At 50.0% G+C, this 23,947-nt stretch overlaps 1 protein-coding gene across 1 annotated transcript in view; it reads left to right on the top strand.

Moving 5' to 3' along the window:
* COPA (COPI coat complex subunit alpha) overlaps positions 1-23,947 on the top strand; it is a 45,895-nt gene that overhangs the window by 8,515 nt on the left and 13,433 nt on the right. The window contains exons 7-20 of the mRNA XM_063146198.1: positions 1,090-1,199; positions 1,914-2,013; positions 3,066-3,201; positions 3,975-4,057; positions 4,659-4,809; positions 6,163-6,229; positions 8,522-8,597; positions 10,777-10,859; positions 13,512-13,651; positions 14,218-14,303; positions 16,521-16,659; positions 18,727-18,889; positions 22,042-22,188; positions 23,296-23,485. Of these exons, the coding sequence (XP_063002268.1) occupies positions 1,090-1,199; positions 1,914-2,013; positions 3,066-3,201; positions 3,975-4,057; positions 4,659-4,809; positions 6,163-6,229; positions 8,522-8,597; positions 10,777-10,859; positions 13,512-13,651; positions 14,218-14,303; positions 16,521-16,659; positions 18,727-18,889; positions 22,042-22,188; positions 23,296-23,485 (1,671 nt within the window). The remainder of the gene's footprint in view (positions 1-1,089; positions 1,200-1,913; positions 2,014-3,065; positions 3,202-3,974; positions 4,058-4,658; positions 4,810-6,162; positions 6,230-8,521; positions 8,598-10,776; positions 10,860-13,511; positions 13,652-14,217; positions 14,304-16,520; positions 16,660-18,726; positions 18,890-22,041; positions 22,189-23,295; positions 23,486-23,947) is intronic.

Below are 23,947 nucleotides of genomic sequence, written 5' to 3' on the forward strand. Positions count from 1 at the left end.
GGGGCTTAACCATGTTTGAGTTGCAAAAACGACAAGCCAGCATCCCTTTTCATGGCTGAAGCTAACATCTACTATTCTTAGCCAGGGACTCTTGGTGCTGTTCCAGACAGAAGAAGGCTGGGAACAGGGAGGTTCTAGGCATGGTGAAAAGAGCTTCCAAAGGGGAGACCGGTCCCTAATGGGTAGGGAGTCTCTCAAGCTGTGTGTCCTAGTGGGCTCAGCTGGCCAGTGGTGGCCAGTTCTTGCCTGACCTTGTGGGGTCGCTTTTAACTCCACTCCAGCGCCTGATAGTTGGACAGTGCTTTCGCATGGTCAGGCTCCTCAGTCTGTCTTTAACGGCTCTGCACGGCATATTAATTCCCACAACTCTGCTTTATGGTGCATTTGTGTGTGTGTCTTTCTTTCTGCCTCCCTCCTCTGCTCAATCCCACAACATTAAGAAGCTGGTTCATTCTGTTCGTGTCCTCCTTTCCCTCTGGATTTGTGTAGTTGCTCCAGAAATTTTCCACCTGTTGTTCAGTTCCCTGCGCTGCCTTCTTAAAGCCTCAGACCGTTTGGTTGCCTCTGGATCAGCAGGAGGGCAGTGTTGAAAGTGCCGGTCTGGTTATGCTAATATCTTAAGAGCCTTATTATTGTTGTTGTTGTTACTATTATTTATTTCGTTTCTGTTAAAATCCTCTTCCCTGTTTCTTAACACTTCACACTTGGTTAGAAGCCAGAATGCTTAAGATCCAGTATGCTAGGTCCTGATTCACCATTTCCATGTTTTCTCTTTGACCTTCGGCCTCCTGCTCCAAGCGACTCAGCCACAGCGTTCCTAGGTTGGCAGATTTTGCTTCCTGATTGTAAAGGAGCATCAGTCTTCCTGGCAAACTGTAGGGAAATTTGAAATGTTCTACATGTTGTAGTAGACGTTTCTTGGGAAAAGGAAAAGAAGATAACGTGATTTCTTTTTCTCTGTGTTGCAATTCGCATATTTATGTCCGTTCTACGCTTATATAAATGGCCCGTCCCCGAATTTTGCCGCACGCTCTCAGTAACCTCGTGTTTGCTTGCTCCGCCCTGCTCTCTTCCTCTCACCTTTTGAAGGCCTGAGGAAGAAGAACCTCTCCCCTGGAGCTGTGGAGTCGGACGTCCGGGGGATCACTGGAGTGGACCTGTTTGGCACAACCGATGCGGTGGTGAAGCATGTTCTGGAGGTACTCCTGATTTGTGGAGTGGTGGTGGTGAGGGGGGATATCCACGTGCATCTGCTGACAAAACTATTAGGGCCCAAACAGCGAGGAGCATCAAAATCTGTGAGCCTCAGAGCTGGATTGCAGGTTTCAGGGGAAAGGTGACCTTTGAGTGAAGGATTTGGAATGAGTGAGAGAAATGTGGTGGAAGGCAGAAGGTAAAGCAAGGGGAAATGGGCAGTTATTGGAGCGAGGGAGGGACCTTTGCATGACTGAGGGTGGCGGAGCTGCATGGGCAAAGGTCGCAAAGATATAAAAGGAGGTTGCAAGAGCCATGGAGAGCTCTGACGGCAAGGATGAGGAGTTTGCGCTGGATCAGACAAGACAAGGATGGAGTTTAGGGCATCATGTGGTCAGAGGAGTGGATGATCTTGGCAGCTGACTTCTGGATTAGCAGTGAGGGGGTTAGGGTGTGACGCCAGAAGACCAGACGGGGCTGCTGCAGTAGCTATCTCTCACCTTTGACCAGGGTGCAATCCAGAGACTTTGCTAAGGGGCAGAGAGGAAGGGCTGTATTGGCCTTTCTACGATAGCAATTAGTGAGCCTAATCACGACACGATTAGGGAGTCTCTTTGTGTCGGCAGGGGGGCAGCAGTAGCAAAAATTGCCCCCTGCCTCCCATTTGCCTGCTCCCCTAACTGCACCTTTGCTCTGAGACGGTCCGACTCTTCTTCTAGGGCCACGATCGTGGTGTGAACTGGGCTGCCTTCCACCCCACCATGCCTCTCATTGTGTCGGGGGCCGATGACCGGCAAGTCAAGATTTGGCGAATGAACGGTAAGCGGCCACCTTTCCTTCCACGGTTCACGGAGCGGAAAGACACGGGCGCCATTGCCACTCGCCCCCGTAGGCCTGCCGACAAGTTGTGGCTCAGTTGCTGTCTCTCGGCTTCAGTTAAATCTGGGACTAGGTTGGCCGCCCATGTTGGTCCCAGGGAGGCACTTTTTGCAAGCATGCTGTTGTTGGCATAAGAGGAGGCACCTCTTCTGCTGCAGAGCCAACTTAGGTGGGGGTCCCAGTCTGGGATTGGCGGCTGTAGGGCAGGGCACGAGCCAATGGCCCAAGGCAGTGGAGTTCCCTGCTTCTCTGGGGGCTTATAGGAAGAAATTGGGTGATCTTCTGGCACCTGATTTCTAAGTTAGTGGCCATCTCCACATAGAGGCTGGGTTGGGACATTGTTTGAGAGTGTGCAGGAGCATGCAGTCGTGTTTGCTCCCAACTGCTTGTCCACTTTGTTTCTGATTTGCTAAACAACCCAGGAACATTCCTGAATTGTTTCCGTGACATATGAACCCAGAACTCTTGGTTGTTGAGGGAGGAACAGCCCAGGATTTTAACCCATGGTTTGCTCTTGGGTTAAAATGCTGGGTTGTTTCTCCCTCAACAAACCAGAGTTCCAGGTTCGGACGTCACAGGGAACATCCCAGGAATGAGGGGTTCTTGGGTTGTTCAGCAAAGTAGAAGTAAAGCAGGCGTGGGTGAGTGTTGTGGGAGCTCCCATACACTCTCAAACAACCCAGGATTAACAAACAGTGGGATGTTTAATCGTCTGGATAATTGTAGTAACAAAGTCCATAAATTACAGAATTGCTGTGCCCAGAGGGGTGTAAATATGGAAAGGGGGGTACTAAGTCCCTTTGGCGCTCCGGCCATGCAAGCGCAGTGGCCCGTGCGTGAGCACCTCAGCAGGCCTGGCATCGGAACTGCTCTCGTGAGGTCACTGAGCAGGTCTGGTGGGGCGTTCCCTGCTGGGTCCCAGGCAAGCTCTGTTCCCCTTCTTTAAGCGCTTTGCTTCTCTGGATCATGACCGCAGCCTTCTTTCTCTTTAGAATCGAAAGCCTGGGAGGTGGACACCTGCCGTGGACATTACAACAACGTCTCCTGTGCGGTCTTCCATCCCCGCCAGGAGCTCATCCTCAGCAACTCGGAGGACAAGAGCATTCGTGTCTGGGATATGTCCAAGCGGTAAGGGCCTTTGCCTTCTCATCCTGCTTGTGGGCTTTCCAGGAGGGCATCTGGCTGTTGGAAGCAGGATGCTTGACTGAAAGGACTCGAAGACTTGGTTTGCACAAAATGCTAACTCATTATTTAACTCTTGGCTTGATGTGATGTTCAGACTCAGCTACATTAAACCACGATTTGTTAACTGCCAGCAACTTAGAAAGAGAACCCATGGTTTGGTGTTGGGTTGTGAACTCTGGGTTGTCTGAACCCTGGGTTGTCATTATGTGTAAACCCAAAACCATGGGTTGTTCATGGGTTGTTTTGCCCAGCTACAGATGCGGCAGGCAAGTGTGGTAAAAAAAAAACAACCTCCACCGCTTTAAATGTGGTGGTACTAGAGCATCACAAAGGCGTTTGGGATACAGAGAGGAAGCAGGCAAAGGAAGAAGGAAATAAAAGCATACCAATGTGTTCAGTTGGATAGGGCAACAAACCATGGATTAACTATGCGTTAAATAAGCCGTGGGTTAGCTTGATGTGTGAACGTCAAAGTCTGATCCAGCAGAGTTTCTCTTTTGCTCAGCCAGCCTTATTCTGGGATCGCCAACTTTGCACAGTTCAATCTTGTGTGCATTTGCGTTATGTTTTCAAGTTCCTCTGTGGAATTGGGAATCTTTCGCGGTCCTTTTTGGGTCCTAATTCCTCATTTCCAGCTTTATCCCTAGATTTCAAGCCCAAAGTCCCGCTGGTGGTTTGTGTGTTAATTGCTCTGCTTCCGTTTCTCACCCCTCCAGCACGGGAGTACAGACGTTCCGCAGGGACCATGACCGCTTTTGGGTGTTGGCAGCTCACCCGAACCTCAACCTCTTCGCTGCAGGTAAAGGGATCATTTCCTGGGCATCCAGGCTAGGTTCACTGACAGCTCTTGCTGCAAGCGAGAGTCTCTCTGGCTCCGGAAAGTTTTATTGTGGTTCCGGCTTTTATGAACTAGAGCATTGGATCCAGGAAGCGTTATCCTTAGGGGGCAGAAATACTTGATGCATTGTCTGTTTTTACCAAGTAAGCATTGCTGCCCAGAGGCTGTGAAATTCAAGAAGGCAGATCTGAGAAGAACGCTTCATGTATCTGAGCAGCGGATTCTAGTCTGTGCAAGTTGTCGCCACGACAAATCTCTTAGCCTTGGCCATTCTGCAGCACTCTGGAGACGTTTGGAGACCATTTGGGAATTTGGAGCAGGGCTGAGGATGAAGGGGGAGGAGCCAAAGGTGGAACAGGTGGGGGGGCGCATGTGTTCCGTCCTCCTTCGTCACCTTTCGAAGCAGATTGAATCTCCCTTCAGCGACGCCCGCCAGCCTGAGGGAGCCTCCGCCGCAATGAACCCGTCAGCCTCCAGGGTGCCGCGAGGCTGCTTGTCGTGTTTGCTGCAACAGGCTTCGCCCGGCTGCCCCGTTGTGACGCCTTTCCTCGTTTGCCTCCAGGCCACGACGGGGGCATGATCGTCTACAAGCTGGAGCGCGAGCGGCCGGCCTACGCCGTGCACGGGAACGTGCTCTACTACGTGAAGGACCGCTTCCTCCGCCAGTTGGACTTCAACAGCTCCAAAGACGTCGCAGTGATGCAGCTGAGAAGGTGAGGATGGGCCCTTTGCTGGAGGGCCTCTAGCCCAGGGCTCTCCAACCAGTGGGTCGTGAGGTCAGTCCTGGTGGGTCGCGGCAAAGCAATTGTGGAAATGGCTCCCAGATGGCAGTCGGGAGTCCGAGCTGGGTCTTGGGTCTGCGGCAGTTGAAGACAGCTGCTCTAGCCGGGGCCTGCTCCTTCTCTTGCCGTTAGGGCTCTCGGTTTCCGCAGGCGGTGTGGGCTGCAGCCTGGCAGCAGAACCCTCGGCAGGAGAAGGGGAATGGCGGCACGGTGGCTTGTGTGCAGCCTCATTTTCCTGTTGCTGAAAGCTGCGCGGCTTTGTGAGCACAGCATGACGTCCCTCGTTCTCTGGTCTTTTGGCATCGCTCGTGGGGGCTGGCGTGCTTGGGCCTGGCCCGTGGAGAGGCCCCGTTCCAAACCCAGGCCCACTGAATGACTCTGGGCCACTCCGGGCTGTTTCTCAACCCAGCCTACTTCCCAGAGTGGCTGTGAGGCTAAAAGGAGGGTATACCAAGACCACCATTCTGAACTCCTTAGAGGGAAGGCAGTGAGACGTTTTGCCTGTCAGATCCTTGCCTTGCAGGAGTGTCGTGGTTCCTGCTTCCCTTCAGTTCCCTCCCACGCCTCTCGGGTAGCTGCAGATCACATGGGAGGGGTGCGACCGCCCCTCCGGCGCTGGCCGGTTCTTCCCCCATGGTCCTGCCCCTCCTTTGTGGTGCCTACTTGCTTAATCCACTGAAGCAGCGGGAAAGTGGAGGAGTGGCTTTTCCACGGCATATGAACCTGTCATCAGCCATTGACAGGCTCTGCATGTGGGCAGGGCTTCCTGCACCAGGCCGCCTCTCATCCCGACATCTGTCAGTAAAGGGCCCATGGGCCAAGGTGGGGATTCTTCTTGGGTGGGGAGGGGGGCAGCTCCAGCTGTAGGAAGTCTAAAAAGATGGCAGGGGGCAGGGAGCAGGCTTGGTTAGATGGAAGGAGCAGCAGACGTTGGATAGCTCCAGGTTGGCATCGAGGCTTGGAGCGCAGCGGAGCCTCCTGCCTTGCTACCTGTCACTGGGGCAGTCCTCATCCCTGGAGCCTTCTGCTCCATCGCTTATCTCTTTACATTTACCTGGGGGGGTGTCTACCTTGGCCATGAGGCAGTGATTGTGGCTTGGGGTGGGGGTGACTAGGTCCTGGGTTGATGTCTGGGTCTGTGCCTGGCAGCCTGCCCCGCCAGACCCCTGGACTCCCCAGGGCTTTGGGACACCTCTTCTGGATCAGTGTCCTGGTCGCTGCCTGAAACCAGGGCCATGGCATAGGGAGCCGCAACTCATGACCTCCCCGCTCTCTCCTTCTCAGCGGCTCCAAGTTCCCCGTGTTCAACATGTCCTATAACCCAGCTGAGAATGCTGTCCTTCTCTGCACGGTAAGTTGCCATTCATCCAGCGCTTTCTGCCCACCGTTGGGGCAACCTGGTGGCATGGAAGAGTGTGGAGAATGTGAATAGGGAGACATTTTTCTTCCTCTCCCATAATAATAGAACCCGATGGGGTCATCCCATGAAGAGATTCAGGGCAGATCAAAGGAAGGACTTCTTCACACAGTGCATAGTTGGATACATTCCTGGAAGGGAAGGCCGTATCAATGGCTACTAGCCCTGATGGTTGTGTGCTGCCTCCAGTATCCACGGCAGTAAGCCTGGGTGCACCAGTTGCTGGGGAACATGGGTGGGAGCAGGGTGCTGTTGCGCCATGTCCTGCTTTGTGGGTCCCTGGCCGATGGCTGCCTGGCCACTGTGCAAACAGAGTGCTGGACTATGAGCAGGGGGTTGGACTAGATGGCCTTATAGGCCCCTTCCAACTCTACTATTCTATGACTAGACTGACCCTCGGTCTGATCCAGCCTCAGGGCTCTTCTGATGTTCTTATTGCCACAAGAAGGAACTTTGGCCACTTTTGCGGTCTCTAGTTGTGCCACGTGTGGGTGTCAATCCTCAGGGCCGATCTGCTTACCCACTTTTGGGGAAGTTGGCTGACTGAGACGGCCGCCTTAAGAACCTAAGACTTCCCCTGCTGGGTCAGGCTGAAGGTCCACCAAGTCCTCCCTCCTACTTTCCATAGCGGCCACACAGATGGTTTTGGGAAGGCCGCAACGTCCCTCGCTTGCCCGTCAGCAACCGGTATTTGGGGCGATACTCGGAAGTGTCCACGTAGCCCCCATGGCTAATACCCATTGACAGGCGGCCTCTTCTTCCTCCTCCTCCATGGATCTGTCTGATCACCTTTGGAGCCAGATGCAGTAATGGCCACATTTTGTGGCTGTGAATTTCATAATTCTATGAAGTATTTTCTTTGTCCTCAAACTTGCTGCCAATTTCATTGAATGACTTTGAATCCTAGTATTATGAAAGAGGGGGAAAATCTCTCTATCCACGTCCTCCTCACCAGCCGTAATTGTGTATGAAGCCCCCTAGGGGCAGGGACCTTTTTATCTCTGAGGGGCCACTGAGCCACAGGAAAAGGCTTTCAGCGGCCAGAACGGTCATTGAGGACAGGCAAGGGCAAAAACTGCCCAGGTCATCGAAGTCCACACCCTTGTTCTAATTGGCTACTGTGACCAAATGACCTAACACAGAAGCAGATGTCCTGGTCAGCTGCATTTATTTTATATTTATTTATTATATTTATATACTGCCCCACAGCCAAAGCTCTGTGGGCGGTTCACAAAAGTTAAAACAGTAAACATTAAAACATTTCTTGCACTGAGGGCAGAGAGCGAATGAGCGAGAGGATATTTCTATTGCTGTGCAGGCAGCATGCTAGAGACACATCTAGGAGCCGCTTTGCTGCAGGGCAAAGGGGGGTCATTCTTTTTTCTGCCCCTGCCCTCCAGATGACATTTGCAGAGGGCTTCTGCCCTCCGTCGCTCTGCCCACCTCCTGAGCCCACACCCAGAAACTCCCTGCCGGGCAGCAGCGCAATCTTGGTTTTGTTTCCAGTTCTCGCAGCCCCCCCCCCCGCCCCCCAGATATTTTCTCCAGCTGAGCCTGATTCCCCTTCAGAGGGTCTTTCTCTTCTCTCCCCACCGCCACCAGTCTGCTGCAAAGTAACAGGGTCATTCTTTTCCTCTTCCGCCACTTGAAACTTTTCCCCTGGCAGAGCAGTTTAGCTGCCCCCACCCCTTCCTGGGCATTTTGCCCCTCAGGGCTGACTGCATGGGCCTCTCTCCCCCTCCTGCGTACACAGAGGGAGAGAAATCTATCCAAGCAGCAGAGAGAGGCACAATGCAGAGGGACCTGCAGCATCAGGAAAGCCGGATGGTCACCCTTGGGTCAGGAACTCCCCAGCCTGGTATAAATATTTATCATCATCCCAACCCCACCCCAGTTAGATTTTTTGCAAGCGCAAAAGCCTCAGATGTAAGCTCTTTCTCTGATCATCTTGGCTCCTCTTTCCTTCACCATTTTTCAGCTGCATGATACTCTTCTGGGAAGAGATGAACAAAACTGTGTACAGTATTCCAAACGCAGCCACTTTAAAATGGGTTTTGGCTCCATCCAGGGACTCTTTAGCCATCAAGAGCCATGTGGCTGCGCTCAAGTCCTTGGCTTTGGGTGGGATACAGATAAAAAGCAACGATGTTTATAGCTGAAAGGAATCCTAGTCCTGAGTGAGCGTGATTGGAACGGACACGCCGTTCATCTTTCCCCTCTCCGCAGAGAGCCAGTAACCTGGAGAACAGCACCTATGACCTCTACACCATTCCGAAGGACGCAGATTCCCAGAATCCTGACGGTGAGCCCTGCGGTGCGCGGTGCATCTGCTCCCTTCCCCCCTCCACTCGTCACGTTTGGGTTCCTTCTCCGCTGATCCTGTGGCGCCCGCACGCTATTGGCAGGTCTTCGGACTTGAAAAATTCATGTCCGTCCCTCCCTCCGTTTTACGGCTGCGAATATATATATATTTTATAAATCAGTTATTAGAAACACTCCATCCTGCCTCTCCACGCAGCAGGCCGCCTCGCTGGCTTGCCTGTCGTGATGGATCTCCTTGTACATCAGCTCCGTCCCAGGCAGGCCTGGACGCTTTCGAAGCGGCTGTAAAAGTGCCCAGTGTTCATTCTCTCCCTCTCTGCAAATCCCAGATCAGACTGGCATGATCTGCAAATCAAAATGCGTCGCTGGAACGTCTTCCTTCCTAGCGTCTCATTTCCACTTGGGAGTTGAAATTCCACCTGGGTCCCCCCTGCTTCTGACGTCACAGCAGTAAAAGCTCCCGCAGCGAGCTCGGGTGATGCATGAGCCAGGCCGGCAGCCATCGCTTCCATTAGCAGATTCATGAGCTGCTGTCATGTGGCCAGGAGCCATTTGCTTCAAAGGCGGTGGAACGCCTCCCTGTTCTCTGCAGGGCGTGGAGGCTCCAGTGGTGACACTTTGACCTTGCTGGGATCAGGAATCATCCTGGCACAAGGTCTGGCTGGGGCAGGGGGTGTTCGTGTGGCCACCATGAAGCGACGGTTTGGGCCGCCCACTTCACCACCACTTCCTTCACAATAGGAATGGCTGTAGAGATGCCAGCTTCATTTCTGTTCTGCGAGACAGCAGATAGAGCCAACCACGTTTCTTGCCCCTCTTACCAATCCTGGGAAAGGGGTGTCTGTGCTCTTGTGGTCTCCCTTTGTGATTTGGAGTACCACCACAATGTACAAGCAGGGAAGCGTTGGTTAACGTGTAGGCTTGGATGTCCAGAATGTATATGCTTCCCCTGCGAAGCGTTGAAAGCACGTCACACACCTTTCCTTCGGAATCTGTACAACGACCATGTAGGCTGGGCCAGGGATCCTTACCCTTGCAGATGGGGCTAAAAGTAGCTGGCCTACGAAAGCTAGCCAAGGGAGGAGAGACGTGAGGTGGGGACGTCCTGCTCCGTCTTCGCCTCCGCTCGTGATACTTACGTCCTAGGGATGGAGCCCTCAGTGCAAGACGAACACTTAAAACAACAACTCCTAATCTGCAAAGAGCCTGTTGTTGACGAAGGTGACATGACATGCCGCCCCCACACCTTCCATCAGCTAAGCTGGCCCCAGGGAATTCCCTGGGAGAAGACAGTGGGCGTACGCACATTTTTTTAAAAAACCCACCACGTTCCAAAGATGGAAGGGAGGAGCAGCAGCCAGTTCTTCGTGAAAGGAGAGGGCAAATGTGAAGGTTTGCAGAGAGCAGGGTGGGGGAAAGAAGAGAGCGTGTTCTGTGCCGTGGGGGCAGCCACAGCAATGGCCTGCCTTGATGGAAGGACCCTCCCCACCCCGACACAAAAGCAGGAGCTGAAGACGGAGTACCTGAACTCGGTCTTGCATCACTGACCGCCTTTCTCCTGTCAAGACCTATTTAAATGCCGACCACTCCAGAGGGTTTCCGCCGTTGGGCAGCAGAGGCTCCGCTTGCCGCTTCTGTTTGCCTTTTGCTCCGAGGCCTGCGTGTTGCTGGGCCCCGCCTGCACGTGAAAAGCTGCCGGAGCCGCTCCCTCGGTGCCGTTCTTTTCCCCAGGGCGCGTGACGGGCACTCGTGGCTCTGTGGTTCAGTGCGAGGGAACAGCTGTGGAAGTGCAGATCGAGGGCGCGGTGGGGGGGGAGCTGGTGGATGCGGGACCCTGAGTGTCGCTCGGTGGGCTCGGCTGCAGCAGCGGCATCGCTCATTAGCATGACGGAGCAGTGTGTCATCCAGCAGGGCCGTCCCCTCCCTGTCAGCCGGCCGTGGTGCTGGTTCCCCAGGCAACTGTTTGGCTCCTGCGGTGGGCTGCTTTGAGAATCCAAGGTGGGGGTGGGGGGAACAAGGCCAGGGGGTCCTGGTGGGGCTTGTAGCCTGGGGCTGAATGTGAATGAGCAGGGCTGGGAGGGAGCAGCTGGTCCACCGGAGCTCAGCTGGAGGGAAGCCGGCAGGGCCTGACGCTCCGCCTCTCGCTTGTTCCTCCCCAGCGCCCGAAGGGAAACGCTCCTCTGGGCTGACGGCCGTGTGGGTCGCTCGGAACCGCTTTGCCGTCTTGGATCGGATGCACTCGGTAAGGCCCGGAAACGAAGGCGCTGCTTGGCTCAGAAGGCAGTGAGCTTCCTCTAGAGCAAGGCAGGCCTAGTCCTCCGCGTAAAGATCAGCTGGTCCTGCCTGAACTCAGAACTTAAGAGCAGCACGACAGCCCAATAGCAAAAACTAGCTTAGAAAGTGGGGCGGGGGGGGGGGGGAATCGAGTTGGTCTAATTAAACTACGTAGTAAACTTGGTAAGATCTCAAGGAAGGGAGGCAAAGATACACATTGGCTTAACGCACCACGGATTTCGTTATAAAGCAGGAGTTGCGTATGGATACTTGTGTGTAGTTGCCTGTATACTTTGCACCAGCCTTCCCTAACCTGGTGCTCTCCAGATGTATTGGACTGCAACCCCATTATCCCCAGCCAGCATGGGGTTTTAGTCCATCACATCTGGAGGGCACCAGGTTGGGGACGGCTGGTAATGACACAGATAGGGAAGGTCTCTGCTGGGCAGGAGTCCTTTGGCTTCCCTTTCTCAGCCACGGACAGCTGCTCCTGGGACCGAAACGCCAGGGATCTGCGCCTCAGGAACTTAGAGAGTCAGTGTGGTGTAGTGGTTAGAGCACTGGACTGGGACTCGGGAGACCCAAGTTCAAGTCCTCCCTCAGCCGTGAAGCTCCCTGGGTGACTTCAGGGCACCCACTGACGCTCAGCCTGACCTACCTCACAGGGTTGTTGTAAGGATAAACGGAGAGGAGAAAGGCTCCTTAGAGGGAAGTCGGGATGTCAGTGGAACAAATTTTATTTATTTATTTATTTATTTATTACATTTCTATACCGCCCAATAGCCGAAGCTCTCTGGGCGGTTCACAAAAATTAAAACCAAAATAAAACAACCAACAGGTTAAAAGCACAATTACAAAATACAGTATAAAAAGCGCAACCAGGATAAAACCACGCAGGAAAATTGATATAAGATTAAAATACAGAGTTGGAACAGTTAAATTTAAGTTAAAATTAAGTGTTAAAATACCGAGAGAATAAAAAAGTCTTCAGCTGGCGATGAAAGGAGTACAGTGTAGGCGCCAGGCGGACCTCTCTGGGGAGCTCATTCCACAACCGGGGTGCCACAGTAAATAAATCACTGTCTTTATTATTATTATTATTATTTATTTATATAGCACCATCAGTGTACATGGTGCTGTACAGAGTAAAGCAGTAAATAGCAAGACCCTGCCGCATGCACCTACCTTGTTGTCAATGAACAATCCACTGAAAAGAAGCCCTAGAGAGAAGGATATGACCGCCCAGGAGGACTGAAGGAGCCTCCGAGCCATTGTGGCGGACTGCAAGTCCCATCATCCCCAGACAGCATGGCCAGTGGTCAGAGACAATGGGAGCTGTGGTCCAGCAACACTTGGAGACCCAGGCTTTGTAAACCGCCCAGAGAGCTTCGGCTGTGGGCTGGTGTATAAATGTAATAAATAAATAAATAAATATAAGAGCGTTGGGCTTTGACTGAGGAGGCTTTGCCCCCAAATCCTCACTTGGCCACAAAGCCTACTGGGTGGTCAGTCGCTTACTTCTCAGCCTACCTCACAGGGTAGTTGTGAGAAGTAAAGGATGCAGGATGGGGGGGCGGCGGGGGAGAAGCACGTGCAACTTGGAGGAAGAAAAGCGTAATGTCTTTGTTGAGGGAGAGGCATAAGGTGAGCCATCAAGGTGGGTTCGTTTCAAGAGGAGCCTTTGTTTTTAGGAACATTGACTTCAGATGTACTTGACTACAACTCCCAGCATCCCCCAGGTGACATGGAGGGCCAGGCACCGGCGTGGGGCAGGCCAGTCTACGCTGACTGGTGGCAGAGCGCCAGAGGGTGTTTTTTCCTCCCCCAGCTGTTCCTGGAGATGCTGCCCGGGCTTGAACTTGAACAGGCGCTCAGCTTCTCCGTGACTGTCTCTCCCCCTCCTTTCACTGGTTCTACAGATGGGTGCCGGTTTTGTGCCATATGTCTTGTTTTTTTTTTAGTTTGAATGGGCCTTAATTAGTCCTGTCATGCTATGGATATTTTAATCAGAATTAGCATTTGAATAGCACACCCTCCTGCGACATAGTGTCCTCCGGATATGTTGCCTGTGCTCGCTGGGGATTATGGGAATTGTGATCTTAACGCATCTAGACGGTGCCAGGTTAGCGAAGGCTGGTTCAGCACTTCTGGGAATTTAGCGTGTTTTATGTACTTTGTCTTGTAATCCTAGCAGCAGCTTTCTAAGGTAGGTTAGTATTACTATTTCCATCTTAGGAAGGGTGAGGCTGAGAAAACAGCGGCTTTGCCCAAGGCCTTCTGGGGGAGTTCATGGCAGAGACGGGATCTGAACTGGGGGCTTCCTGCTTTGCCGCTCTCGCTCTCTCCCGTCTGTGTGTGAGTCAGCCCTGCGATCCCTTCCAAGTTACGTGGGCGGGATGCAGCTTTAAATACGTTATGGAGGCGTTGGGGCAGTGATGGGGGGCCAGGCAAAGGCAAGGCCAGGGTGCTGAGGAGCACCTGAGCCTGTGAAGAGCTTGTTCTTCTGTGCATCTGATTCTCATAGTGTGGAAGCCAAGGGTGTGTGTGTGTTGAGATCTTTCCTCCCTCCCTGGGTGCCCCGTGTCATGGCCTTTCCCTTCACTGTCTTCTCCAACGGCAGATCCTGATTAAGAACCTGAAAAATGAGATCACCAAGAAGGTCCAGGTCCCCAACTGTGATGAGATTTTCTATGCCGGGACGGGGAACCTGCTGCTGAGGGATGCCGATTCCATCACCCTCTTTGACGTGCAGCAGAAACGGTGAGGCCCTCGGGCGGCTGGAGGGCTCCGGGGGTCGGTCCTCTGACCTGGTGGGCAACCTGGTCCTGCCAACTGGCTACAGCCACCATCTTGTTGTCCCAAAGCCCCAAACGACCAGCTGCCCAGGTCTTGTTATTTCAAACACCGCCCTTTTCCTCTGGGTTGGAAGCTGCGATCCAGGTGGGAGAACACCAGAGAGAACACTTGGCTGGCCAGGTCCTTTCCAAATGCTGCAGCTTCTTTTGGAGACCCAAGTCCAGCTGCTGAATTTCCTTTAGATGCTGCAGATGTGTGCCTATTGTCATAGGGTATCAATAGTGGCTGGGGCCGAAGTTGTTCCCCTGGGACCCTAGGAGGAGAAGGGGAAGAGGCAAACGCTCAGCACAGCCCTGTAGATAGAAGCCTTTGGCCTGCGATGCCCTTACCTGCTGCGAAAGGGCAGTGGAGGGCTGCTTCTCCAGGATGCGAGAGAAGCCGGGGCAGGAGATCGGGAGAGAAGGGCCCCTTTGCTAACATCCCGTCTGTGGACTGAGATGCTTTCATGGGCTGATGGTTGTCCCTTGCAGGACTCTCGCCTCCGTCAAGATCTCCAAGGTGAAGTACGTCATCTGGTCGGCCGACATGTCCCACGTGGCGCTTCTGGCAAAGCATGGTAATGAGATGAGGCCTGGCACTGGGTTCCTGCTTTCACGGGGCGGATTGCAACTTGCATTTAGTCCATTTTTCACCCTCCTCTTTATTATCCTCCTGTTTTGCTTCTAACTAAGCTATACTTTTCTTTCTTTCTTTCTTTCTTTCTTTCTTTCTTTCTTTCTTTCTTTCTTTTACAAGGGAGGGAGAGTACCTTATACAATTTCAGGCTTGCAAGGTGCATTTTGGACCTAGAATCATAAAGCAACAACATGTGGGCCATCTTCAGTTCTTTCTCTCTTGCATCTCTCCTTCTTGCTCCAGAGCAACCACATACAAAGGAAGGAATTTTGGCACATGCAGCTTGTCACACAACGGCATCTGTGTCAAAATTCTCCATTCTATGCAGTGATTAATAGTAAAGGAGCTCTATCCTCCTTTGCAACTGCCTCTCTCTTTCTCTCTCTGTTTTTGCCTTTGTTTCTCCACCCCCCCACCCTCTTCTTAAAGAATAATATTTTAGTGTGACCCACCTTAGTTGGAACGTGACCTGCTCCGGGCTCCTGGTGGACTGTTTGAAAGCCCAGCTGCCGTTTTTCCTTTGGGTTGCTTGAAAGCTGGTTGGAGAATGCGCTGCTGCTGCTGCTCTGGTCCTCCTGGGCAGAACGTCTTACTTGGAGACAGCGTCGCCTCACCCCTTCTTCCTTGATGCAGAGGAGGCGGGGGGAGCCGAGCACAGCACTCTCCTCCCCACTGGAAGTGGCAGCCCTGCAACCGGCACGAAAGGGACCGGCTTTGCTCCTGGAGCGAATTGGGGAGAGAATCACTAATCATCTCTCTATTCTTAGTCATGCCTTCAGTGTCCATGTTGCTCTATAGACTAACATAAGCAAAATAAAAAAGGAAGAAGAAATTATGGATCTTGACACTGAGGTGCTTACAAATTGAAATTTTGATAGAGAGAGCTGTTAGAGCAGTGGTTCCCAAACTTTTTCAGGTCACCGCCCCCTTGGTTCCACAAACTCCTGCCCAGTGCCCCTTACCCTACACTGTAAAAATCATTATTCAGAATAGCGGTTTTCAACGACCCACTAAGGAAGATAATAAAATTCAAAACAGTAACAATTAATTGAATATTTATTCAGAATCCAATAATATTTTTTTAGTTTATTCAATTAAACATAATTGATGAACTTGATTCAGTGATATCATCTTTTCAAAGTCTGCTAGTCATTTAGGAAGAATATTAGATCTCACACTTAGTAACTAGGGTAGAGTACCTCACTGTTCTGCAAATTCTTAATGGGCTTGATGAAGTGATACCAGTTTCCCAATGTCTGGTTTAAAGTCACTTAACATAAGTCTTAAATCACCACGTTTAGTGTTCTGGAGTCGATTCGTTTGCTTGGAGAGAAGTAGGCAGACCACACTAAAACCACATTCCACCAAATATGATGTTGGAAATGCAACCAGGAGCTTCTGAACCACTCTCCATAGTGCAGGAGAGCGATCAGAAATTTCCTTCTATAACCGAAACTCCTGGTACAATTTCTTAAACTTTGGCTTCAGCTCAATGTCATTTTGTAGCTCAATTGGCCCCTTTAAATGGGAAGCACCTGCCGCAGGCTTGCCGAGGGAGGGAGGGAAAAGAGAGCGAACGCCTCTGTTTTGCAGCCGGCGGGGCGGGGCACACTAAGCAGGGTATGTCTCTTCATTAGCATTTTGGTGCTTTTGAAACATTTCAATTCACCATTAAAAGGACACTTCTCAAATGGTATTAATACATGTGTGGATTCTTCCCCTATATGGCTTGGGACCAAACTACCTTCTCCCATAAAAATGTCCCTGGGTTTTAAGACCTTCTGGAGAGCCGCTTCTTGGAAAAGACCACCTCTTAGCGCCTGCTTAACGCCCCCCTATGCAATCCCACTGCCCCCAAGAGTTTGGGAACCACTATGTTAGAGGAATAACATTCTCATTTGTACCACGTCTATACGAATTATCCCATTTGTTCCACCAAACAATGCTCCCTGGGAGTGTAGAGGCAGAGAATGAGCGTCCAGCCCACAGTTGCCTGCTGAGCTTCATGGGAAGTGGGGATTCGAACCTGGGTCTCCCCTGTTCTAAGTCCAACAGTTCCAGCACTACACCACCCTGTCAAATGCAGACACCTGGGCCTTTCTTCAGTTGGGGTTCCTAAAGAGTTGGCCCTCTGGTGAATTGCATCTCTCCTCTCCAGCCATCATGATCTGCAACAGGAAGCTGGAGTCGCTTTGCAACATCCACGAGAACATCCGGGTCAAGAGCGGCGCCTGGGACGAGAGCGGGGTCTTCATCTACACCACCAGCAACCACATCAAATACGCCGTCACCACCGGGTAACCGAGCCATATGTATTTATTGCGTTTCTTCTCTGCCTAACAGCTGAAGCTCTGGGCGGTTCACAACAGTTGAATCCATAAAATACAGCAGCATGGTGAAACACCGTACAACACTCTTAAAAGTTTTGAAACTGCAGTATAAAACCAAAGGGAGACACAGCTGGGAAAAGGTCCTCTCCTTAGTGGCCACCCAGCTCCTGGCAAGTATGGATGGGAGGAGATGACCGTTCAGGTCACCTGGCCCCAAGCCATTTAGGGCTTTGTAGGCTAAATACTTTGAATTGGGCCCGGAAGCGGACTTGAAGCCAGTGCAGATCCCAAAGCGCTGGTGGGATATGTTCATATCATTCTGTCCTCTTGAGGGTTATATATTATTTATAAACCCTTTTGTTCACTATACCAGTGAATTAGCAGAATAGCAGCGGTTCTTAACTATGAAAGTCAGCAAAGACCAAATTAACTTCAAGACAGAGTCTATTTTGTTTGGTACAAAAATAAAGTATTTTACTGATAGAAAATAACACAGTTTATGGCAATACAAATTTACACCAACATACTCACACACTTGGTCATACACGTTACAGCAGGGCTCACATCAGCAGAGAGGGAATATTTTAATCTGGTTACAAAGCTCCAAAACTCTCTTTATATACACTTCCCTGAACAAATGATGAAACCACTAATTGGCAATGGCAAGACAATTAGACTTTTGCATCATCCCAATAATTCAATAAAGTCCACCTGCAAACTTGACCTTTAAGCTGATTGACTGATGCTGAGTCTTCAGTTTCTTCCAGGTTTGCAGGCTTGTACAAAGATATGGAAATCACAAAAAACCAGTCCTAATTCAGGACTCCAACATGTCCCTCTTAACCTCTCTGCCTTATTTTGGACCCGCTGACGTTTCCGGACTGTTTCCAAAGGCAGCCCCACCTATAACCCATTGCAGCAATCTAAACAAGAGGTTACCAGAGCACAGATAGCTACAGCCAAGGACGTAGTTGGTCTAGCAGATGCTTCACCTAGTGGCTTTATAAGTGACAGTGCTGCTTATTCTTGCTTGTTCAGTGCCATCAGTGCACATGGCGCTCTGTAAGCCGAAATAGAAGTCACATTGTGGCCTCCAGGAACTTGCAACCTGTGCTGATAGGAAAGAATGCTGGGATGGAGAGGCCAAGGTTGGGAAGGGCTTTGCCAAGAAGCAGGATTTATTTATTTATTTATTTATTACATTTATATACCACCCCACAGCCGAAGCTCTCTGGGCGGTTTACAACATTTAAAAATAGTAAACATTAAAAGTATACAATTTAAAAACACACACACACACACACACACACATAAAAACAGTATAAAAACAACAGTATCCATTTAAAAACAACAGTTGTGGGGTCCATTAAAAACAAACTTAACGTTGTTAAATGCTGTTAAAATGCTGTTAAAAATGCCTGGGAGAAGAGAAAAGTCTTGACCTGGCGCCGAAAAGATAACAATGTTGGCGCCAGGCGATTATCGGTGTGAAGGAGGTGGAGTGCGAGGGCCCTGGTCTGTCTCGTCCCGAGGCCTCATAGGAGCAAAATAGACCGTCATGATAGTAAATATTGTCCAACGGGAGATGTTGCTTTTATTTATTTAGTACATTTTTATACCACCCGATAGCCGAAGCTCTCTGGGCGGTTCACAAAAATTAAAACCATAAAAAGCATAATAGAACAACCAACAGTCTAAAAACACAAATTCAATATAAAAAGCACAACCGGGATAAAACCGCACAGCAGAAATTGATATAGGTTAAAATACGGAATTAAAACAGCCGAATTTAAGTTAAATTGGGTGTTAAAATACTGAGAAAATAAAAAGGTTTTCAGCTGGCGACAGAAGGAGCACAGTGTAGGCGCCAGGCGAACCTCTCTGGGGAGCTCATTCCATAGCCGGGGTGCCACAGCAGAGAAGGCCCTCCTCCTAGTAGGGCTTTTACTCACTTTGGAAATTAAAGGCAGGATTGTAGGCCGCCCTCGTCCCTCCATCCCCACGCGACTCACCTTCTCCGCATCCTCTCTCTAGAGACCACGGTATCATCCGCACTCTGGACTTGCCGATCTACGTGACGCGGGTGAAAGGGAACAACGTGTACTGCCTGGATCGTGAGTGCCGCCCCCGGGTCCTGACCATCGACCCGACAGAGTTCAAGTTCAAGCTGGCGCTGATCAACCGGAAATATGACGAGGTGAGTGGGGGGCTGCATGGTGGGGGGCTTGGAACCGTGATGGGAGGGGGGGGGCAGAGCTGCTTCTTGAACGGCTTGCATCAGTTGCCTCCATCTCCCATCTGTGCAGAGCAGTGGTGGGGAACCTGTGCTCCATTGGATGAGGTTGGACTACAGCTTCCATCATCACTGAATGCTAGCCGGCTGGGACTGATGGGAGTTGGATTCTAGCAACATCCACAGGGCCACTGGTTCCCAGCTCCTGATGTCCAGAGACATGGGAGGGGTGGAGGCTGGCGTGCGTCCCTTCACTTCCTTGCCATCGCTGATAAGAGCATGGCGGGCCAGTCATGGCCAGACCCGCCTCCATCACCTGGGCCCTGCTGGATCCAGCATCTGGGAGGCTCAGGCGTACGACATGAAGACCACAGCCCTCTTCCTATTGAATCATTTCTATACTTTTAAAAATCTAACGGGAAATAATGCAGAAAAATGTATGAGATATTACGTAAGAATACAGCAACTTATACCTTTTGAGTCTGTAATTTTCCCTTAAGCTTTAAATCTTCTAGCCAGTAACGGCTATACACTTTTTATAAAACCTTAAAATGTAATTACAACTAAGCAGGAGAAGGAATTATAATAGTAATAATAGTTGCTCGCAACACATCCTTGTAAGAGAATTTATTTTTCCCAAGCTTAAGCATATAATTGGAATGCATTTAAATTGCCCATGTGAAAATAAATCGTAGCAGAAATGTTGGTCATTGTCATAAAACAAATCTTTGGGTACCATTTCTCTCTACATGGACCTCTGCACGGCTGTCAGTGTGTTATCTAGTAGCATTCCAACTGCTATAAGCAGATTCTTCTTAACATTTTCTTTTTGCTTCTTCACACATCTTTTAGTAAAGGTCTTCTGAGGGTTGGAATGTGGGCAGTTTGTTCCACGGTCTGCTAAAATGGTTGAACTTTGAATGGTTGACCGAAATGTGTATACAAACCACCTCCTTGGAGTATATGATCTTCCTCCTTAGACTTGCATTTCTGGCAGAGAGAGCTAAGCAGTCAATACAGGTTTTTAATTTAATGTTTTTACAAGGATAAAGTGCTACTGATCCATAAACTTAACAACAGTTTTCCTGTAGAATCATAGAATCATAGAATAGCAGAGTTGGAAGGGGCCTACAAGGCCATCGAGTCCAACCCCCTGCTCAATGCAGGAATCCACCCTAAAGCATCCCTGACAGATGGTTGTCCAGCTGCCTCTTGAATGCCTCTAGTGTGGGAGAGCCCACAACCTCCCTAGGTAGCTGATTCCATTGTCGCACTGCTCTAACAGTCAGGAAGTTTTTCCTGATGTCCAGCCGGAATCTGGCTTCCTTTAACTTGAGCCCGTTATTCCGTGTCCTGCACTCTGGGAGGATCGAGAAGAGATCCTGGCCCTCCTCTGTGTGACAGCCTTTTAAGTATTTGAAGAGTGCTCTCATGTCTCCCCTCAATCTTCTCTTCTCCAGGCTGAACATGCCCAGTTCTTTCAGTCTCTCTTCATAGGGCTTTGTTTCTAGACCTCTGATCATCCTGGTTGCCCTCTTCTGAACACGCTCCAGCTTGTCTGCGTCCTTCTTGAATTGTGGAGCCCAGAACTGGACGCAATACTCTAGATGAGGCCTAACCAGGGCCGAATTATTAGTACTTTCAGTGAAATTGACAATATCTGCTTATTTAGGTATTGCTATTCTCTATGGTCCCATTTGCATGAATTCCTACTTTAATTGGCCTCAACCTTCTGCCCATCATTTTCATTGGGTGGCCCCAAGTACGCCCTTCCTCCAGGTGCTCCAATCCCTGGATCATTTTAGTTGCCCTAAAGCACTCTTCTGTTCTACAATAACATCCTTTTGGGGGGATGGAAGACCAGAACAGCAAACAATATCCCAAACATGGCTGCACTAAAGATCGTTTGTTTGATTGATTTGTACCTTTCCTTTCCACCAAGAAAATGGCTCTCAAGGCAGCTTACAGTCATAGGGACATTTTAAAATAAAACTCGATTGAAACGCGATAATTTTAAATCACAAGGTGGGTTGGACTTGATGGCCTTGTAGGCCTCTTCCAACTCTACTATTCTATGAAGGCGAAGGCAATCCATGGCTACTAGCCCTGATGGTTGTGTGCTATCTCCAGTATTCAAGGCAGTAAGCGCAAAACCACACAGCAGAAATTGATATAGGTTAAAATACAGAATTAAAACAGCCGAATTTAAATTTAAATTAAATTGGGTGTTAAAATACTGAAAAAATAAAAAGGTCTTCAGCTGGCAACGGAAGGAGTACAGTGTAGGCGCCAGGCAAACCTCTCTGGGGACATTTTTTTCCCTCTCTCAAAATACTAGGACCCAAAGGGGTCGTCCCATGAAGCTGATTGGTGGGAGATCCAGGACAAATAAAAGGAAGGACTTCTTCACATAGCGCAGAGTTAAATGATGGAACTCACTGCCACAAGATGTAGTGATGGCCTCCAATCAGGATGGCTTCAAAAGGGGGTTGGATAGATTCCTGGAAGAGGAGAAGGCCATCCATGGCTGCTAGCCCTGATGGCTATGGGCTACCTTCAGTATCAGAGGTAGCAAGCTTGTAAACACCAGTTGCTGGGGAACATGGGCGGGAGGGTGCTGTTGCACCATGTCCTGCTTTGTTGGTCCCTGGCCGACGGCTAGTTGACCACTGTGTGAACAGAGTGCTGGACTAGATGGACCCTTGGTCTGATCCAGCCTCAGGGCTCTTCTGATGTTCTTAAGAAACACAGCAACGACAGGATAAAAACCGCATCCAACCCAGCAAACCCACTTACATGCCAGAGGACTACTTCAATAAAAATGGCTTTGCATTTCTGACAGAAGGACAGGGGAGGGGTAGCGAGCCTAAGTCTCCCTTGGCAGGGGTAGCCACAGTCTGGGAAATGCATAATGGTCCTGGGGGCCGCTTCATTTTCAATACCTTTCCTAATAATCCTAGCATGGAGGTTGCCCTTTTCATTGCCATCACACATTTTCCATCACATTTCCAGGATCTCTTTTTCTTACTCTCTCCCCACCTGTCATATAATGGTCGTTTATACTGTTCTAGGACTAGGTCTCACTGGGCAGTGCCCTCCTTTCCCCCCCATTCCAGGTACTCCACATGGTGCGGAATGCCAAGCTGGTGGGCCAGTCCATCATTGCCTACCTCCAGAAGAAGGGCTACCCGGAAGTCGCCCTACACTTCGTGAAGGACGAGAAGACACGGTTCAGCTTGGCTCTTGAATGCGGCAACATTGAGGTGAGACTCAGAGCCGGAGGGGCCCTGCAGATGGGCTTCTAGGGTTCTTTTTCCACCAACACAATGGCCTCATTAGCTCACGACCATAAACTCGGGTTCCTGGCTTACTGCAGATGTGCAGCGTATTATTATTATTATTATTATTATTATTATTATTAGCGCCATCAATGTACATGGTGCTGTACAGAGTAAAACAATAAAATAGCAAGACCCTGCCGCATAGGCTTACATTCTAATAAAATCATAATAAAACAATAAGGAGGGGAAGAGAATGCACCAAACAGGCACAGGGTAGAGTAAAACTAACAGTATAAAAGTTGGAACAAAATCAAGTTTTAAAAGCTTTAGGAAAAAGAAAAGTTTTTAGCTGAGCTTTAAAAGCTACGATTGAACTTGTAGTTCTCAAATGTTCTGGAAGAGCGTTCCAGGCGTAAGGGGCAGCCGAAGAAAATGGACGAAGCCGAGCAAGGGAAGGAGAGACCCTTGGGCAGGCGAGAAACATGGCATCAGAGGAGCGAAGAGCACGAGCGGGGCAATAGTGTGAGATGAGAGAGGAAAGATAGGAAGGAGCTAGACAGTGAAAAGCTTTGTAGGTCAACAGGAGAAGTTTATATTGGATTCTGAAGTGAATTGGAAGCCAATGAAGAGATTTCAGAAGTGGAGTAACATGGCCAGAGCGGCGAGCCAAGAAGATGATCTTAGCAGCAGAGTGGCGTACTGGTGCATGCAGCCCACTCGCTTCTGTCTTGCTGCTCACACAAGCAAGACAGAAATGGAAAGCTTAGGATCCTGGCTTATTTTCAAATAAGCCAGGATTCAGCAACCAACAACAAGCCCTGGCTTCTTGTTGGCTTGTGATCCTGGCCTGTTTGGGAGTAACGATGTAATGCTGTGCTATCCATTTCTGGTTGTTTTACCTGCTCACACAAGTAAGAAGAGTAAAGTAGGAGCAAACATGCTGCATGCAGTCACAGTAAGCCAGGATAAATCAGGAATTGTGATGTGCAAATGCAACCAGACAGTAAGAAACAGATTCTTCAGTTACACAGATCAGCGCAAGGCAGCGTCCTCTGTTCACCCAAGGCTTGTTTTCCGTGCCCCTGTTAGATTGCTCTGGAGGCAGCCAAGGCCCTGGATGACAAGAACTGCTGGGAGAAACTGGGAGAGGTGGCCTTGCTCCAGGGGAACCACCAGATCGTGGAGATGTGCTACCAGCGCACCAAGAACTTCGACAGACTCTCCTTCCTGTACCTGATTACGGGCAACTTGGAGAAACTGCGCAAGATGATGAAGATAGGTTAGTCTTGAGGAGGGGGGAGGGCTGGAAGACCGTGTGCATATTTACAGGGGCACGGCCATGTCCCTGTAGTTAAGAGCGAACAGTATAGTATGCATTCTATCATATATATATATTAATTAAATCATTGTTTTGTTGTGTCAACCACCCTGAGAATCATTCGTTATAGGGTAGCATGTTGACATAAATAAATAAATGCTATTCGAACGTAGTGCAAGCCACATAGAATCATATATTATGTATGTATTTAGTTATTAAATTTATATATGTCCACCTGGCAGAGGTCATCAGGGTGGTTTGCAATCACTCCCAGCATCCCCAAAAACAATAAAATAACCAAAACAGTAAACACAACAATGAAGATACTAAAGTGTTAAAAAATATTTGGAGAGGTTTCTTGTCAGCCGTGAGTCCAGCTCCCTGCTCAATGCTGAGGAACAATTAAGGGGCGGAATATATAGT

Source organism: Elgaria multicarinata, chromosome 21, assembly GCF_023053635.1.
Source record: "Elgaria multicarinata webbii isolate HBS135686 ecotype San Diego chromosome 21, rElgMul1.1.pri, whole genome shotgun sequence".
Classification (NCBI taxonomy): domain Eukaryota; kingdom Metazoa; phylum Chordata; class Lepidosauria; order Squamata; family Anguidae; genus Elgaria; species Elgaria multicarinata.